The sequence below is a fragment of the Pezoporus wallicus genome, unplaced genomic scaffold (assembly GCF_028554395.1).
Source record: "Pezoporus wallicus isolate ANWC-B61680 ecotype Strahan unplaced genomic scaffold, APGP_CSIRO_Pwel_v1 contig_3058, whole genome shotgun sequence".
Taxonomy (NCBI): Eukaryota; Metazoa; Chordata; class Aves; order Psittaciformes; family Psittacidae; genus Pezoporus; species Pezoporus wallicus.
The window spans coordinates 2,922,447-2,941,786 of record NW_026641153.1 but is presented as its reverse complement, the minus strand read 5'-3'; the positions used below and the strand labels follow the sequence as shown (position 1 = coordinate 2,941,786).

Here is a 19,340-nt window from a genome sequence, read left to right as displayed (position 1 = left end):
AGGTTTCCATTTAAAAATTGTAATACATGCAAAAATATGTATTAAAAGAACAGCACACTACTGAAATGTACTAAATACATGTAATAGTATCTGCAACATAGAAAGCTACATGTTATGTTTAACGTGGAATGATTGCTTCAGCTGAAGACATTTGGGACAGATTTGCAGAATGTAGAATACAGTATCTCAGATAAATTTGAGGTTGCAGTTTATATCAAAGGTGAGAAATACTAGTCAGAAAACGCTCATTCCACATTTTTTTTTATGACTTTAAGTGCTAAGATGTGTTTTTAGCAATTCTCATAGTCTTGTATCAAGTATCTAGACTATACAAAGCACTAATGATTTTTTCAAAGTTCGTTGCTTTTTTAGAGTCTGTAATTACAATATTTCATTAGTGTTTCCTTTCAAATATATGTTTCTGTATCAGCAATATTATAACTCTTTTTTGTGCCCTGAAGTTGCAGAATGCCGTACGTATGCATAAGTATATATGATTATAATAATCTTGTTGATTTCAGTGACACAGTAGATGTACTGGGTAAACTGAGTTGATGGATCAGATTTCAGATTGCAAAGACAAATTCCTGCAAACTTTTCTGCCTGTGTGAACATAATTATCCTTATGGCACTTAGGCTAGGACCATGCAACTAAAACTTCATTTCTCTTCTATTCAAAGTAACAAAAAAGTAGATACTCAAGTCACAGTACAGCATTTTGGCATATGGACAAGCACCACTAGAAGTGCATGACTGGAACAATTACAGGCATGTGTATGCTTTTGTAGATATAATTCCAGCTATACGGCGTTCAATACTGTTCAATGGCACTGGGCCTAAATCGATTACTGAATATAATGTGAACAGGTCCTAAGACTTGAGGGGCTTTTTAATGCATTTAGGAGTCTTGTGAAATATTTATCAAATCAATCTTACTGGGAATTCTGACAAGTAAATTTGCTAATCTAGAAGTAAGACTTGAAACTAGAGAGGTGTTCACCCTGCAGAGGTCTAAGCCAGGTCTGAATATAAGTTTAAACTTGCTGCCAAGTTATGAAGAATTTGGATTTTTGTTTTGTTTGGTTTCATTGTTTTAAAACATGGCACTGTTATGGTTTTGCATGTAGATTGGGGCTTTAGGGAATAGTGGAAATGAAGAGCTGCTCAGAAGTGCCCAACTTCTTTTTTTATGAAAGCAGAAACCTAAATTGCTACTGAATACCTTTTATCTGTAGTTCAGTCCATGCTAGACTTCTTATTCTTACTAATGCCTCTATTTTCTTTGATTCTGATACTAGGAACTACCCATTATTTACATGTTCTCTTTAATCTCTGTTCTCATTGTCTCTCACACTGCTTCCTCTGTGTTCCTAACTCTGTAAATGCTGGGTATGCAGACAAGTCATGGTTGTCCAAAATGCAAGGTAGAGTGTACTATGCTCCAATTTTATTCTTTCATTTTTGTATGCATGCATTATACGATAAGCCTGTGCACTGAACTATAGATTTCTATTGAATTCTAGTGGCATGCAATTGCAGCATTGATTTTGCTGTTCATTCTGTAATGAACAAGTCAGGAGGAACTAGAAACAAGTCATTAATGCTCCTTGATGCAGTAATATTCTAGGGCCAAACTCTGATGACAAACAATCTTTCTTTCAAATTCTAAAAGAATTTAATTCAGAGATATCTAAAAATTCATTCTCACTGAAAGCTGTAAAATAATTAGCTGTGAACTTGTATCAAGATTTTGAACGATGTTACTACCAAGATAAACAGGCACAGTTCAGAAAATTGAATATTTTTCTCTATATACCTTGCACAGTGTATAGACATTAAATCCAGGTATAATTCTATCTAATTGCCCACCTGGCTTTAAAGCTGCTTTAATGCATAAATGGTTATTTATGGTAAGCAAAGTTGAATTTTTAGTTATTGACACTACTAATGCTTTGTTTATCCAGGAATTGGAAACATAAAGCAAAATTTCATTCTCAATATATGCTAATATCACCCCAGGCTAAATACATAAGAATAGTAATTTAACCTAAGCTGTATATTTAAAAGTAGAAACCTGAGTAAACGAGTCAGTAGATTAATTTTGATAAACAGATCTTCTCTATCGTGTCTGTTTCTTCATAAAACAAATTATTTAATGAAAGTGTTTAAATGCCACACTTTATATTGTTACTCTATTATACATTTTTAATTGTACTTTCACTTGCAACCTGTATTAATAAACTATAAATAAGGAAGAATAGAGAAATGATAAAGAAAAGAGTAATGCAGTTTGGATCTTTTCACTCAGCATGCTCTGTGAATTTCAAATGCAAATTATTTCATACATTCCATACCAGGTATTGACTGGTTTAATGACTACATTTTATGAAAGCATGTCCATCTGTTAATCACAAATTTGGGTTGAAAGTGCATCAGTGGTATGAACTTAATGTATTTCCCAGTTCCTTCCCTTCGGAGAGTTAGAAACCTTCAGCTGCCATCCAGCTCAACCTGCATCAGCTCCTCCTTAGGAGTGGTCAAGGTCTCCTGGTTCTCTCTGCAACAGATCCTGACCATAGGTTAACATGAATGTGGGCTAAGGCCACCCTTGCCAGTTTAGATCCAGATATTTTATAGAACTCACTGGAAATACTTCAGAATTACCGTGTTAACAACACATTTACCTTTTGTCACTGCCAGCTCTGAAACCCAACACTGCATGAATCACCTTCTCACCTATTTCTGAAAAGAATCAGAAACTTTGAAAAGGTGATGAAGTTATAATAATGCAAAAGGAAATCCATGAAAGGAAAGGGAATGTCCTGGTGTTTTCTTGGCTGAATGCACAAAGGGTCCTTTCCTGTTTTCTTCAAAGATGAAAGTTTATCAGTTACTTAAAAACAGTAGATCATACATTTAGACAGGCCCGATCTTTGTAATAGTGTCCTGGCTTAGTTAAGGTAAGAATTGAGTTGCCCAGAGTGTACGAGGAGTTTGGATAAGTTACTATTTCATTAATAGTTGATTACAGTAGATGTTCATTTGAGGAGTACTGTGAGTCAAGTAAGAGAGACAGATGCTGCCAGTCCAGCTGTCACTTGCTCATGTCCTATGTCTCCATATGGGTCAGTCAAATCTCATTAATGCTTTGAATGATGGGGATACTTGTCTCAGAGCAGAGTGGGAGAAGAAGGGAAAAGTGGGAAAAGTGCATTACTGAATAGGATTTGCCATCAAAATTTAGTTTCTAAAAGGATTCATATTTTGTATTTCAGCCTTCCTTCCAAGATATGCAAAGTAATAACTTTTTGAGAGTTTCTTTTTCATATGCCCTTGGTCCCCCTAGCTTTTAATTCATCCTTTTCTTACTGACACACAATATAAAAAAACAAATCTCCCTTTTTTACTTTTTCCTTCAATAATACACCATTGTATGCCATGGCTGACAGAACAGATTGAACTGTAGAGATTTGCTGCTTTCTTCTCATAAGCAGCAGTAGACAGATACTTTGTTTCATGAGTCCCAATGCCGTTCACATTTTTCAAGAAACTGGAAGACAGTGGATGGCATGTTTTGTGAGAAAATAAATGGAACTGCATAGAATGACTATAGCAAAATGTAAGAGCAAAAATAGCTGCAAGTCCCTTTCATTAAAGGGTATTATTCTCATAGACAGGTTGGATATGGTCATCCCTTTTAGGAGAATAAGGCCACTAGACACTCCAGAGTAATTGGATGGCAGCACTGCACAGTTGAATTGAGTCTGTAGGGTGAAACTGCTGGTTCTGACTACCCAACATTGATATATATATGTCAGTAAAAATATGTGTCTTTCACATAACCTTAATTCAGGTCTGCTCAAATCTGGTACCATGCATGGTACACTACTAGTGACTAACTGATTAAATGAGTCCCTGGAGTGCATCTTCTACGTTAATCTCATATGAGACGAATGTAGTGTATTAGCTGTGAGACCATGTCACAGTATGAACCAAAACACAGTTCAATCAAAAGTCAGAAGTAAGAATCAGAAGAACAGTACACCACCAAAAATTAATGTAGGAGATCCATAAAAGAGGGCAGTTAGGGGTCATTCTGCGTTATTTGGCCTTAGTGCTGGTGAACAGTCCTGGGCTCATTTAATTTATTAATAGGTATAGCACATGGGTTTTTTAACCTATGGTGGTTTTGAGCAAAAGACAGGGCAGATATCTCGCAGACTGGCAAAAAGAGTTTCTTTACCTTGTTTTTTTAAAGTATTAAAAGCTTCTGATGTTCTCTTACCCAGCTCTTTTAAGGTGTCCATTAAAATTTATGCTAAAGTAAAACTGGAATGGAAGCAAATCTGACATCAAAGCTTAGATGAATCTATATTCTGTTAAAGGTTAGCGTATTGCTTCCTCCATACTTAGGAAATGCAAAATACCATAGAAAGCACTACCAATTCTTTTTAAACAGATTATGCAGCCAAACTTTTTATTCTTGGCTATTGATAAAAACAATCATGAGCTTGATGCACTTCTGTGTTTGTTTCCAGTACAGTTAGAGATATATACAGAAACAGGATCAATAAGAAATTCGTGTTTCTATCATTAACAGGATATTAGTTGCCCTCTGGTATTCATTAAACATTCTTGTGAGATGGAGCTCCTGTAATTAGAGACTGCGACCTATAAAGATAATGGATTCACGCTACTTTTGAAGCACTAATAGAAGAATGGTCTTGGAAAAGAAATCAATGCATTATCACTTCAATTTATAATCAAACCCCAACATCTACAATGCGAGAACAAAGCATACGTGTGTGTGCTGACTGATGCTTTATACTGAAACAGTTGTAGGCCAAGCTAGCCACCTAAAGAGACAGAAGATGTTTTAAAAGACCATGTTGGGAAAAACTATTAAATAAAGCCCCCAAAACCCAAAGTCTGTCACTGTCCTTTTGCAACCCTGAGTTGCTGCTGAAAGGGAGATGCAATTCTTTTTTTTATTTATTTTTTTTTTTGTAGGTGCTTTTTTTGTTGCATTAGAACTGAAAGAAACACAAGATCGCTAATGTAATGTTTCCTTCCTTTGTTCAAATTCAGTGCCGAGTACAAGCGGAGAACTAAGTACATACAGAAAAGCTTGAATCCTGAGTGGAATCAAACAGTCATTTACAAAAATATCTCCATGGAGCAGGTGCGTTGCTGGTAGTACTGTTCAGTGCAATTTGCTTCTTTATTATTTGCATGATGTGCAGTGCTTACTGTGAAGAGAGTGGAGCTGCTGGCAATTCTGTGAACCCTTGTAAAATCTTGCCGGATTCAGGAGAAATGTGGAACTATTCCCTTGGCTCTGATAGAACTTACTATATCAATACTCTTTTTTTCTGCTCTCTGCTCATAAAAATGGTAAGTTATGTGATTACACTTATAGTCATGTCATAAGTACGGATATGGCAACTTAAAAAATTATAATGGAATACATGGAGGGAATAAATTAAGCCATAAGTTTCTGAAGTGGATTCAGAAATCGCTGCCACTCTTCATTCCAAAAGCCATGCAAGCTCACACAAAACACAGGTCCTACCATTTTCTTATTCAAAAATATTTATAAAGTGTAGAGATTTAGATTTAGGAGGGATTTACATCAATGGGCTTGAAATATGAATCACCTGAAAAAAGAAAAAAAAAAAAAGATATTTAATTTCCTTGCTATAGAAAGATTTAACTCAGATCTGGGAAAGAAGTTTTTCTTTGTTGGTGGCTTCCTAACTATGAACTACAGGGTTTACTGGGGCAATACGAAGAAATTGAGTCTTCTTTTTCTCCATCTCCTCTTTTAAAGGGACTTTTTTCTATTTGAAGAAGGCATAATGAACAAAATTATGATCAGTCCATCTGTTTAAATTATGAAGTATATTTTATAGATTAATAGATCTGTATGCAGTGCTAAAGCTTTTTTATTCTCTTAGTGTTTTTTCTTGATAATTTCAACTTCATTTTTCAAGGCCTTTTAATCTTTCAGTACTTCTTTAAAAAGCCCAGAATGACCAGACTTTTTAATGAATAGATTTCCCAATGTTTTTAATATGCTTCTCCAACATAACACCAAGACCTAAAGATTGTCTTCCTAATTTAAAATTTCATTATTCATTCTTCTTGTTCTTTAAGAGGAACATAGGTTAAGATACTAATTTTGGAGCATGGAGCAAAATCCTTCCCACAGAGGACTTGCATGGTTGCTAATGCTACCTACACCTCTGAACTTAACAGGCAGTAGCTCAGATTTACTTCAAAGGTGCCCTGTTGTATGTAGAGGTTATGGTTTGCTGGGCTTTGCATGCTGTTTCATGTAGGCTTGCAGTAATGGTAGCCCTAGGTTTTCTGAGTTTTGTGAAAAGTTTTGGTGTCTTAACACTATTTCCAAACTGAGCTTTCCATTTAAGAAAGGGTCTTTATTTGCTTAATTTGTTTTCAGATTCTGCTGTGACATTTCACAGAGCTGTACTTAAGAGTACTTGGATGTTGAACATTCAATAGCTGTTTGATAATTTTAAATTGGATGGAGATCTTAGTATAAGATTTCTTAGACAGAGATTTTAATGCCAGAAAATCTCCTAATACTTTGGATGTCAGTTTTTGGACGTTTATTTGATGAAATTTGCTTTCAGGTCACATGCAGAATTCCTTGAACTTTTGTTATTTGCAAATCTCTTTCCTTTCCCTTCATCTGAGACTGTTACTCAGTGCTTATGATTATAAGCGTGTCAGCTTCACCTGAGCATCACATATGTTGTATATTTTGTCCTCATGTCACATTAAAGTGTGTGGAGAGGACAGTATTTCCTTCCACACTTTCCCATGCCCTGTATCTAGTCCTACGATACTTAGTAAAGTAAAGCACATTTCTAAATCACCAAATCATACCTTGCTGATGGTAAGTACCCTCTACAGTTTGAAGAACTATCATTATGCAACAGGATAACGTTTGCACTCATAACCCTCATGAATGGATATTTAAAAATAGGAATTTAAAGAGAAGTACAGGACAACTGTGATAGACTGAGAATGAGTGTTATGATCACCAAACAAGCAAAACTGCAGAGTTATACAGAGTTAGCAGTATAAATTAATGAACTTTTATACATATTATTTCTTCAAAGAAGCATTTCTTTTTCCTCCATCAAAGCCTGAGTTGCTTACTGACAGCAAATAAGTATTATTAAATATTTCCTAATATAATCTTTTTAATATCACTGTCTAGACTTTAGCTGGTTGTGCAATTTTTCATTTTCCTTTTCTCTTTCACACCTTAGCTGGTATTAAAGTGAAAATAATTATGGGAAATAGATCACTTTTTGAAATGAAACAGAGTTTTTCAAGGTCAGAATGATTAGTTTTATCATATAGCAAATTCTGCTTTGGCAGTTGGAGAAAAAAATAAAACTGTGACTATTTAGTAATTTCAGGTTTCTGTTAAATAATAAAGTGAAGATAATCACAATTTGAGAGGAAGACCAAGTACACACATTGCAAATATTATATAATAACTGCTAACTCCTGTCAAATACCCTCTCAAAGCATGAAAGAAAGCATTAGAATGATTTAAGGAGAAGATGGTGAGAGATGAAAGTTTAATTGCTGGTCAGGCTGTTGGCATAATGTATGACGACAGTGTAAGGTGTGGCTTTTTTTATCTTAACTCCTTACTTGTCAGAAAGCAAGAAAAATTATTTCCTTAAATGATAGATATAATTCATTAAAGCAAATAGCTTTTGCTATAGCTCATGCCCTTTAATTCATGGTAATACATTCAGAAAGAGTAATATTTTCAAAATCCTTGAGTGATGTAGGAGCCTATGTCTTATTTCCAAAAATAAGAAAAACTTTCTTATGAATCAGTAAGGTATGTAAATCTTGTTTAATATCTTCGACAAGAGAAAAAAAGTTTCTAAGTGATCTAGCAATAGTCTTTTTGTCCTTTCACTTACTGAAGAATAGGAATAGAGAGAGGAGTACAATAAAATGTTAAACATGAATGTAAACACAAGTAGGTATAATGCATGATCTAATACAACACTTTCATTTCTACTCATCAAATATCTTGACTAGGACTGCAATCTTTCATATTATTTCTGAAGTAATTATAGGAATTTACTTTCAGTGTAGGAGAAAACTAAACTGCATTAAAATTATTTCTTTCCTCATGCAAATTTGTGTATGAGGTTTTCAAGGAATATGTATTAAATATTTCAAGTAATGCATATTTGGTTACATAGACCCTCATAATTTTTAAAAACACCCTGTGATGTCCAGATGTTTGAAACAAGAAACAGACACTTCTGTACATGTGGTGTTAGTGATGTCTTCTGTAAGAGAAAATATTATTCACATTGACTGTTTCTTCATATTCCTTCATTTTTCTTTAAATTATGGTTGTCCACAGCAGCCAAAAGATAACTGGAGTTCACATGCAGTAATATGCTTTTAGGTGGGCTTTTATTATTTAATTTGAATTTATATTTTAGTTTTAGTTTTTCCACAGAAGCCTGAAATTAGTTGCAATACTTTTTTCAGAATATGCTAGAAACTCAGATGAGGCTCGCAACGTATGCACTGCACTGCTTTCTTTCCTTTAGGGACACTTTCTCATTTTCCTGTTGACACATTTCCCACTTGCAGAAACCCGTGGTCAGATGGATAGTGGGTTTCTGAAACACATTTGAATATTGCTGTTGGCTAAATTCCTGATGGGGATGTGAACTTCTGGCTTCATGACCTGAACCTGTATGATGTAAGGCAGAAAACCCTACTTCGCTGTGATGGTGTAATGACTGCTTTTAAAATCACTAGCCATTGAGTCTCCTGTGCCTTCAGTAGCAGTACATAAATATATTTTCATAAAAGCAAATTTTCTTCCCCTTTGAAACTCATTTCATGCACTCTGCCTAATAAAGCTCTTTTGATGGTTCTTCATTGTCATAATATTTTATAAAAGCTTTATTAAACTAACAGGCTTAAAATAGATAGTTCAAAGAAATACAGAGTACTGCAAGTTTTCAGCACAATTTTATTATCATAATGATACAAAGAAGCTGGCAAAGTAGGGTTGCAGTTACTTGTAAATCTTCTCTATTTTTCCTCTTTCCACCAAAAATCCTTCAAACCTTAGCTTTGGTGGTTTTTCTTTCCTTTCCTGGATCAGCACATTGTTCTCTCTGTCCTTGAACAGTCATCACTTGAAACAAGAAGACATGTCCTCCCAAAACAACCATAATTAAGACAATATTTTTCTGAAATTACTTGTGCTATATTATTTGTAATACTTTTCTGAAATTATTTATGCTATTTTATTCCCCTTTTTTAAAGGGTAAAAATACATATAATTTGTATAGCATCTCCCAGGAAATTATATCACCTAGGAAGCAAAAAGTAGTCTGGATCAGTGGCTGATCAATTCATTTTTTGAGCTTATTTTTCCAGTTTATTTTTCATGTTGCAGTTTTGGTACTGTCTTGGAAAAGTAAAGAAAAGGAATTTTATTCAGTCAAGGAAATATTCTATAGAGGATGCTCCAAAGAGACTCCTTTTGATCAACTTTTTCCTTAATTTTTGCAGGATTATTTTAAAAGTATATTTAAGAAGAATGGTGCCTAATTATGTACGGATAAAGCAGAAAGAGTAAAGAATTGCTCTCAATTTTATTTTTTTTAATCTTAGATTTCAAGTTATGTTGTCTTCTTAAAGAGTACATTGTTAATGCTAAACATAGTACAATTCCCCTTTGTGTGGGGTTGCCAGGATATGCTGATTTAAACTTGTTTTTCAAAGGCACTGGCTTTACATAGTTGCTCATTTTTCTAAAGGTAGCTGGAAGCAGAAGATATTCCAAATACAGAATAATGAGATGAAATTATAATTTAAAGGCAATTTAAAGGTATTAAGAACTGTCTGAATCTGTTGCATTAAACCAAGGGGCATTGGAGGTAAATGGCAAAAAGCGCTTTTCTTGAAAGTACATGTAATATGTACACTAAATGGTGTAGTTTAGACTTTGAACAATGACTCGATCCCTAGTCATCCCTTTGTCCTAAGTAGCCAATTAATAGTTAAAGCAATGAGTGACACATTGCTTCTGTTAGGATGATGACATAAATTATCAGATAAAATTGCTGCTTCTGACCTCTATTTTTACACTCATAGGATCACAGAATGGTTTGAATTGGAAAAGACCTTAAAGATCATGCAGTTCCAACCCCCCCCTCCCCCCCCACCATGGGCAGAGACACATTCTGCTAGACCAGGTTATTCAAAGCCCCATTCAACCTGGCCTTGAATGCTTCCAGGGATGGGACATCTACAACTTCTCTGGGCAACCTGTGCCAATGCCTCATCATCCTTATGGTGAAGAATTTTTTCCTAATGTCTAACCTAAATCTCCCCTCTGTCAGTTTAAAGCCCTTGCCCTGTCACTACATGCCCTTAGAAAAGGTCCTTCTCCAGAATTCTTGTAAGCCCCTTCAGGCACTAGAAGCTGCTCTAAGGCCACCCCAGAGCCTTCTCCAGGCAGAACAAGCTCAGCCCTCTCAGCCCATCTTCATGGGAAAGGTGCTCCAGCCCTCTGATCATCTTTGTGGCCTCCTCTGGACTCAAGTAGGTCCACATCCCTCTTGTTTTGTGGCCACACGGCTGAATGCAGTACTCCAGTATGTGAAATAAGTCCCGTTTTCTGCCATAATGCTTGGAAGGTTCCAACAAATTCTTCACTTACAATTTCTCAGCCCACTTCACAGACATCCCATACTCCCAAGACTTTGTCCTTCTGTCTTTCAAGCCACATGAGTTTATTACTTCTTTTCCCACCACCTGCTAACCTTTTGCCCCATCAGATGACATTAGTAATCAATCCTCTCCCCATCTGTCCCCACAGAACCCTGAAATAACATTCAGGTCAATCTTTGCAATAAGGTAAACTTCTTTGGTCAACAGCTTTTCCTTCTTGCACTGTCTTCTTGTATAAAAAATCTTGCTTCTTACTATAGCCTGTAAGAAGAGTGCTTGACACAGTTTGATGTCTGCAGATGATAGTGGGTTTTGATGACTATCATTAATACCTAACAGTACAACTTACCCTGCAAAAGACTCTTGTCAGAGTCCCATTGACTACACTGAATTCTGGGGATATAAAAGCCTGGTCTTCACAGATGAGATTGTGCAAGCAGGCTGCTTTAAATAATACATTTGAAATTCACACTCAAATGCACTTTAAGTGAATGTCTGAATTCAGAAAAGTCAGACCTGACAATGAGAAAGGCTGAAAACACAAAATGGGGCTTTAAAAATCAGTTTGGCTTTTGTAGTGGACACACATTCTGTCGAAAACAGCTTACAGAAATTCTTAAAACAGGGCCAAGCACAAGCCCATTTGTCTTGATAACAAAGAATAGCCCAAATTATTTTTCTGAGATCAAGGTTGATGGGAGGGCAGAAGCTTTATAGCTGTCACTATGAAAAAGATACAAGGAGGAGATAATGAATAGAAACCACCATAAAGACTTGATCTGAAGTTTATGATGGCAATGGGTTAATCATCCTTTGGCTTAATTTACAGCTGAAAAAGAAAACACTGGAAGTGACTGTCTGGGATTATGATAGATTCTCCTCGAATGACTTCCTTGGTGAAGTAAGTAACTTATTTCCTCCTCTCTAACCCTGACGAGTTAGAAAGCTGATTAATTACATGCTATGGTATTTGGAGACTGTTCTCTTCCAAGGTATGGTACATATGTTAAGTGAAACATTTTTTACATCACGCTTTTACTGCTGACTTCATAACAAATTATCATGATTTCTTTCATTTACACATGAAAGATGCCATTCTTTTATCTCAATAAACTGCGGACAAGTTCATTTAGGCCTCAGCAAAATGTAGCTTCACTAAATCTAAATATATTTTTTTTGAGCCTGATAAAGTAACAGCCTTTACAGTGACTGAGTGAGGAATTCTTATTATGACTGATAAGCTGTTTGCCTTGATTTTAACATAACATGGAAAAGCTGAGGAAGAGTTAGTCTTTGTAAAAGATTAAAGAATTACATTTTTGCCATCACACCATAATTTAGCATATGCACAAGCATCTGCAACTATGAGTAATTTGATCTTACTGATAAAGGTCTCATTTTTAACTCTACAAAATAGTAATATCATTAGCAAAGTATGACTGAACACAAAATCTTGAAATAAATAATAAATGAGATGAGTGATTGTGGGAAGAATGCTCTCTCTTGAAAGCAAATAAACAAACATATGCACATATAATACTGAATTACCAGCAATAACTATGATGTCAAAAAAGTAATTAAAATGTTATCACAGAAGAGGATTATAATTAGAAACAAGCCCAGGAAAACTGGTCACTCAGAGAGTATCTCAAAGTGTCTCTGCTCATTCTACATTTGAATTTCACAAAGAAGGCACTCAGTTCAGCTCCAGTTCCTCTTTGTAACTACAAAACTGAGCAATCAGTGTCACTATTTGAATAATTACTAAAATAAATGTATAAGAAGCAGTTACATGATTACTTATTTCCTGCATGCTGCATCAGTATTCTTGTTGAGTTCAGCATGTTTGTCCAAATGCAGGGCTTCACTGAATATCTATGTCATTGATATTTAGAAAATGGATGCTCTGCAGCTGCTTACAGGAAGGTTCACACTTTTGCCTACAAATATTTTTAATCTCTAGAACTATTTTATTTATTAAATAATTCAGACTTAAATATGAAAACAGTTTTTCATTGAAAAAAGGAACAGAAAAGACTAGCCAGTATATTTAAGGACCAGAATGTCCAGAGGAATCCTGTACCATAACATCAAATATGGGATTTCCAAATTGTGCCCTAAGTACTTACTTGAATAGGGGCAGCATCACTTATTTGCACCAGAAGGCAAGTGGCACGTCTTGGTTCACATCCATGGAATATGAACCCACTTCTACAAAGCTGAGACCTCAGCCTATACTGCCTATTGGGAACATTGTCAGTCATACTGTCTTCCAAGTCATTCACAAAGCTATGACCAAACCTGCAACAGGAAGCATGCTAAATAGTTATTCTGTTCAGATTAAGTATAGACCTAACTGGAAAGACCCAGACTGGTCATATACAGCCTATGAAGCTGAAATGAAAAAGGTGTTTAACCTTTTAGAAACAGATGTGAAGAGACTTCCCCATTCCTAAACTTGAGGATGCTTTCTTTTATATAAGGTCTTGCAATAAACATTGTTCCGTGAGGTAATTCCACACTTTATTTGTCTAGCAGTTTTAAAACTTCCCTATGTGACATTAGCTTTAATCCTCCCACCTCAGAGCCAAATGCAAGGCTATTTTTGTCCTTTCCTTCATTAAAGACTATTATGACTCCTTAGTCCTTTACATCACTTGCCCCCCTTAGCTATAAGACCATTAAAGGGAGAAAGGCTCTTTATTGGTCCCAGTGCCTATTATTTTTATTTCTTTTTTCTTAAAGAAATTTCACAGAACGCCTGCTAACAATGCAGGTGAGCTAGAGCAGATTTTAGCTACAGTGTTAGGGCTTTTTTAGCCAATATTTTGTTTCATTTTAGCATTGCCATTGCATCTTCCTTTCTTTTTTTGCCAGTGAATTTCAAGGCCTGAATGGCCTATTGAATTCCATTATTTTAGTGAAGTGCAAAGGTATTCCTATTCTGTTCTTTTTGCTACAAATTCTCAATATGTGGATTTTTTAAAGACTCAACAAATATAGAAGGGAGAAAACAACACTGGTTCTCTTAGAACATGTTTATACAGAGGCAAAATGACCAGATGTCTTTTTAGTCTAGCTCTCAAGCTCGTGTTTGCAAGCTACCCTTTATCTAGCCATCTCAGTATGGAGCTATGTCTAAACTCATAATCCTTACAGAGGTCCTGCTGGAAGGTGTATTAGTTCAGACACATTGATACACTAACAAATGTGGGTTTGGGATCAGGATCACAGCTGATTTGTATGAGGTGAGGTCAGAGCATGGGCAGAGGGTCCTGGATCTCTTAGCATACAGCCTTATACCCTTAATTTCTTAGATTTGGTTGCATGGTCTGGTAACACAACTGTAGACTCTTCTGCTGTACATAATTATTATTAGACCAGATAGAGACCATATGTTGTACTTCTGATTTATTTGTAGGTTTTGATTGAATTATCCAGTGTCTCTCAGCTTGACAACACTCCTCGGTGGTACCCTCTGAAGGAACAGAGTGAAAACATTGATCATGGGAAATCTCATTCTGGACAGAGTAGCCAGCAATCCCCAAAACCATCTGTCATCAAAAGCAGAAGTCATGGAATCTTCCCGGACCCTTCCAAGGGTAGGAATGTCTTGGTGCACCTCTTATGAAATGTTTTCCCAGATGATGGGAAAACTTTTGCTATATGTAAGTTATAATAGAAAAATAAAGTTACTGCTGTGAAGTTTGTATACACTTTTATTAAAAACATTTATCTCTGTGATTAATTAATAGGAACCAAGGATTAATTTGCCTTCATCTGAGAAAGCCAGTTTAATGAGTAACTGTGCCCTTAAAAAAAGCAGTTTATAAGCTGTTGTGTTTTGCACAACTACTATAGATTCTGTGCCACTTTCATTTTTCTGGTAGCCTTTGCCAAATTAATGCATATTTAGCTTTCTATTTTTTTAATGCTCATTAGATATTCTATGGCATTATATCTTCTGGAAGTGTCACATTAAAATTTTATAGTATAACAATTATGCTATAATAATGCATATGCATTTCCAGTCAATGATAATGGACTGTAGCATATCTCAATTGTATTGGAAATCAGTGGAGATGATATAGGAGGAGGATTATACTGGTGTTTACAAAAGCAGAATTGATCTCAGTATCTCCTGCTCCAAGAAATGTTATCTCTCCTTTCTTTTTTTTTTTTTGCTTCTAAGTAGTCAATGTCAGGTTGCTCACTTAAAACACAGTATATGTGATATCAGAGCAAAAGCTATCCCAAATAGCACCCAGATAAGACCTTCAGAGTATTAAGACTCTGTTCCATCTCCTCTCTATTTCTCTGTGTAATGTTTTGCTTAGGATTTGTGTCTATATGTGAGATCTATGTCTAATTAAGAGGTTAGTCAAGAATTTCTTGGAAGTTAGGCTATGGTTTTGGCCAGGGTATTAATCAGAATAAAACTACATGCATTAGCTAAGTATTTGGTACTGCTGTAAGTGGTACTATTTAGTCTCTACATACTAGAGAAGTAGACATTGGAAAACAAATAAGTCTTTAGGCTACTCTATTATTCCACCAGTGTTAACCAGCACACGAAGTATAATACATAGGTGATAGAAAACCAATAATAAACTAATTATTTCCTAGGCCAGGAAAGAGTGAGTAAGTAGAAAATGGTGCTTCATAAGATTTTTCTAATCATGATATATCCCAAGACTTTAAATGGCATTTCACAGCTTAACCTTTATTCCTTGTCCTGGAATGCAGCTAGAAAGAAAATGTCATTCTTTGGTTTTAATAAATGCAACAGTTGTGCTTCTTTATTTTCTTGGTAGACATGCAGGTGCCCACCATTGAGAAATCCCACAGCAGTCCAGGGAGTTCCAAGTCTTCCTCCGAAGGACATCTACGCTCTCACGGTCCATCTCGCAGCCAAAGCAAAACCAGTGTCACTCAAACTCACCTCGAAGACGCTGGGGCAGCCATCGCCGCTGCTGAAGCAGCTGTCCAACAGCTTCGTCTTCAACCAAGTAAAAGACGCAAATAAATTCCTCAGCATGGCAGCTTAATGTTCATCTGTTGCCTTTTTCCCTGCTGTCCTTCCCTTTTCGGCTATTTTCTTTTCTGTTCTTGGCACACTGTGCTCACTCTGTTCAGTGTCTTTCTTTGTGTGCCTGTGTGTGAATACATATAATTACAATATACTCTCGTATTTAGAAGTCTTTTATTTATTTATTTATTTTAATTTATGTAGACTGCAGTGAAACTGGCTGTTTCTCCATCAGTCCCTTCACTCATGGTTTATGATGTTCCATGGTTGTGCATGACTCACAGAGAATTCCATTGTGTGGTGGTGCTTTGATGTCACTTTGATGTCACTACCAATGAAATAATCAAAACCTGCAGAGATGTGGCTGCCAGTTCTTCAAGTTGCACACAAATGTTGAGAGCACATTAAGACAAAATATATCTATAAGTAGTAATCAAGGAGGAAAGTACTATATACGCAAAAGAAGACCTAAAGAAAAAAAGTTTTTTAACTACATGTTTGAGATTTCTATTTTTGAAACACAACTGTAAATATCTAGGTTTTTTTAAGGAAATATAAAGCAACCTTCTAACTATCTCAGATAATATATTAATGATGAGTAGAGCAGTGTCCTGGGTTCAGCCGACAAACAGCAACAGACAAAAACATCTGACACATTAAATACGAAATTGTTAAACACACAAAAGCCATTAATAACATTAGATTTCAACAGTGTATCAAGTTAGCAAAGTCAAAGGGAATAGAGAGCTAGGTCAGATGACATAGTCAGTTCCATTCTTCTAGTAATTTTTGTGCCATGTATTGATTAAAGTCAAGAAAGATTTAATCTGACAACTTGAAATAGATTAATAAATTAAAACTTTTCCATTCAAAAAGGTTGCTCTCCAGAATATAATTCAGACCCATGTCTGATTGCTAGTTGATGGTTTAGTTGATGGCAAATTAAAACTCTCTGATTGTGGAAATATTGTGTTTGTCTTCAGGCTTTGTTGATACGCCATAAAGTTACCATGGTATAATACAAAAAAACAGGGGAAAATCATTTCCCTCGTCTTCACCATCATTAATAAAGAAACAGCCAGTTTTAATACTCTTTAATGCTGTGCATGTGGTGTCTCTTTGGTGTTTGAAAACACTACTTACTTAAATACAGAAAAAAACCCACTTCTGTTTGCATGAATAACATTTAAGCTGGTTCCATCTGAGGATACATACTCTGGGTTTCCATTTCACCCACACTGCCACAGCAGCACATAAAAGCGGTCAGTCTAATCATGCCAGGAAGCAGCACAGACACAGCATAGCAGGAGTCCTCCCTATTCAAAGAACTCAGTCTGACAATCTGCCTCCACCAGCCAATGACAACAAAGACCAAAGCCAACTAGCCCTCAGGAAAGTGATGTCTGATGGACCAGTCAAGCCTGAAGGAGGTGAGCAGAAAGACATGGTTAAGAAACAAATCACATTCAAAATCCTTCTTGCCATGTCTACTAATTCATTGTGATATTTACTTATTTATTTTACCCCTCCATTAAGTGCTGTAAATGTTAACATGAATCAAGAGCTCTGCTTGATTTTTCCACTTCAGCACATAAGTCCAGAATGAAAAACTGTGATAAGAAACATTGCAAACCAATAAATGTGCACTTCCATTCCACTGAAGGACTTAGACTTCTGTTAAAAACGGTATAGATTTGCTTGTGTTGTTGCCTAATAAAAAGCATGCATCCGAGCTGGTCTGCTTAAACATGATTGAACATTTCTTGTACTGTGACAAAAACCTAATTGCACATTTTTGCTTCTGGAATTCTAATTGGGACATTAACAATTTCTTTTTCCCCTGCCAGCATAGTTGTTATGTCAAAAGTCAATAGTATAGATACTTTTTCAAACCAGCAGCGGAAAGGAGTATTGTATATCTCAATCTCTGGATATCTTTACTACCAGCTTCTTAAAAAATGTTTTTTTTAACTGTAGACACCTGTACATCAAACCTAAATCATCGATTTCTCCCCTCATCACAAATAAAGAGCCAGAATCTCAATTGGTTCAAATTAGCACTGTTCTTTTGACTTCTGGAGTGTTTTAATTATTTTCATGGAATCCGAGGGATTATCCCAACAAATTTACAGACTGGACTCCAAGTTTTTCTCTTGGGCTGTAATCCCTTCTCAAGCTTTCATGATTCCTGAAGGTTTTTCTGTCAACACCATTGCATACTGTGGGCAGTACAGTCTGGCTGAGAAGGCTGTAGGAGTGTGACACCTTGAACAATATACCCTAAAGGCAATGAGTCATTAAGCACATAATGTTCAAAGTTGTTTGTTATGAGAGCCTTAACAACTTTCCATAGTATATACCTATCTATACACGTGTGTGTCCACTCAAACACATATTGTCAGATTCTGCAGCTCAGCTCCAGACATTCAGTTCAAGCAGGGGCCAGAGGATAACATGGCGCACATTCAGTCATTGTGACTGAAAGGCCCATCTTATTCCTAGGATGTGTACCATAGAAATCTAAATAATTCTTATGATCTTTTGAGGTGTCTTAGCTGTAGAGGTTTATCACAAACACTTGCAGTCCTGTGATGCCTTTTAGCACAGACAAGCAATGCTTGAAATGCATGGTTGAAACAAGGTTCACATACAGTTGTATGATAAGGAAATAGTAGGGTGTTGGCTTCAAGTACCTTTGCCACTGAACTTTTATACTTGCTTCTTTATTTTTAAAACTGCAAAAAAAAGATAGGTGTCGATATGCACTTGGCTCAGCAATATTAGAAGCATCATGGAGAGTTGTGGGAATAAAAGCCCACATTAATATCATTAATATATAAGTGAAGTTAGAGATACTGTGGAGAGACATAGTACTTTTCCTCTTACATCTGACAACAACTTTCAATTTATGGAGTTCAGTGGAATGGAGAGGTGGTGAAGGAAGGAGAGGTTTCTCCTGCACCTTAAAAATTCTAAAATTTGTGATTTTTGTGAACAATGTTTAGGGATCATCAGTTTGCAAAACCATTCCTACAGGGGCGCTGCATGGTTGTGATAGCCTCCTGCATTACAGCCTACTTTATTTTACTAATTTATTATTCCTTTCTTTCTGGAAAAGAACCCATTATGAAGACATTTTATGGACTGGAACAGTCATCCTGGCTAGGTAGTACCTTTTTGTCAGTAAGTCTCAAAGCTTGTTATTAAGGGAGACATTACAGACAACCCACAACATTATTATAATTTTTTTACCATAGTAATTTCTCTTTGAATTTATCAGAGAACAGCACCTTTTCAAACAACTGCATATTTTTTGTCAGCCAAAGCACAAAAGGGTGATGGGAAAAATTCTATGATGTGAGTGATCTTCATCCCTTCTCTACCTATGAGAATTCCCAGAGTTTCCTCCTTTAACTTAGTCTCTTTTAGTTGAACTGGGACTTGAAAAAAATAAAACAAAACAAGAACCCTCAGTCATTCTTGGAATGCCCCCAAGAAATCTTCTCTGCTTCTGACTCCTAGGATCTTTTCAACTGGATGTACT

General features: G+C 35.9%; 1 protein-coding gene and 1 long non-coding RNA gene across 8 annotated transcripts in view; one reads left to right on the top strand and one right to left on the bottom strand.

The window, feature by feature from the left end:
* The window catches only part of PCLO (piccolo presynaptic cytomatrix protein), a 356,344-nt gene that overhangs the window by 283,183 nt on the left and 53,821 nt on the right, over window positions 1–19,340 (top strand). For 2 of the 7 annotated variants that reach the window (XM_057422563.1, XM_057422561.1), the window contains exons 16-21: window positions 1,398–1,424; window positions 5,089–5,182; window positions 11,597–11,668; window positions 14,189–14,369; window positions 15,582–15,776; window positions 17,044–17,226. In XM_057422563.1, the coding sequence (XP_057278546.1) occupies window positions 1,398–1,424; window positions 5,089–5,182; window positions 11,597–11,668; window positions 14,189–14,369; window positions 15,582–15,776; window positions 17,044–17,226 (752 nt within the window). The remainder of the gene's footprint in view (window positions 1–1,397; window positions 1,425–5,088; window positions 5,183–11,596; window positions 11,669–14,188; window positions 14,370–15,581; window positions 15,777–17,043; window positions 17,227–19,340) is intronic. The other 5 variants (XM_057422565.1, XM_057422562.1, XM_057422564.1 and 2 more) reach the window with 5 other exon arrangements.
* Window positions 17,080–19,340, bottom strand: part of LOC130606318 (uncharacterized) — a 36,694-nt gene continuing 34,433 nt past the window's right edge. The window contains exon 7 of the long non-coding RNA XR_008973949.1: window positions 17,080–17,217. This is a non-coding gene — a long non-coding RNA (uncharacterized LOC130606318). The remainder of the gene's footprint in view (window positions 17,218–19,340) is intronic.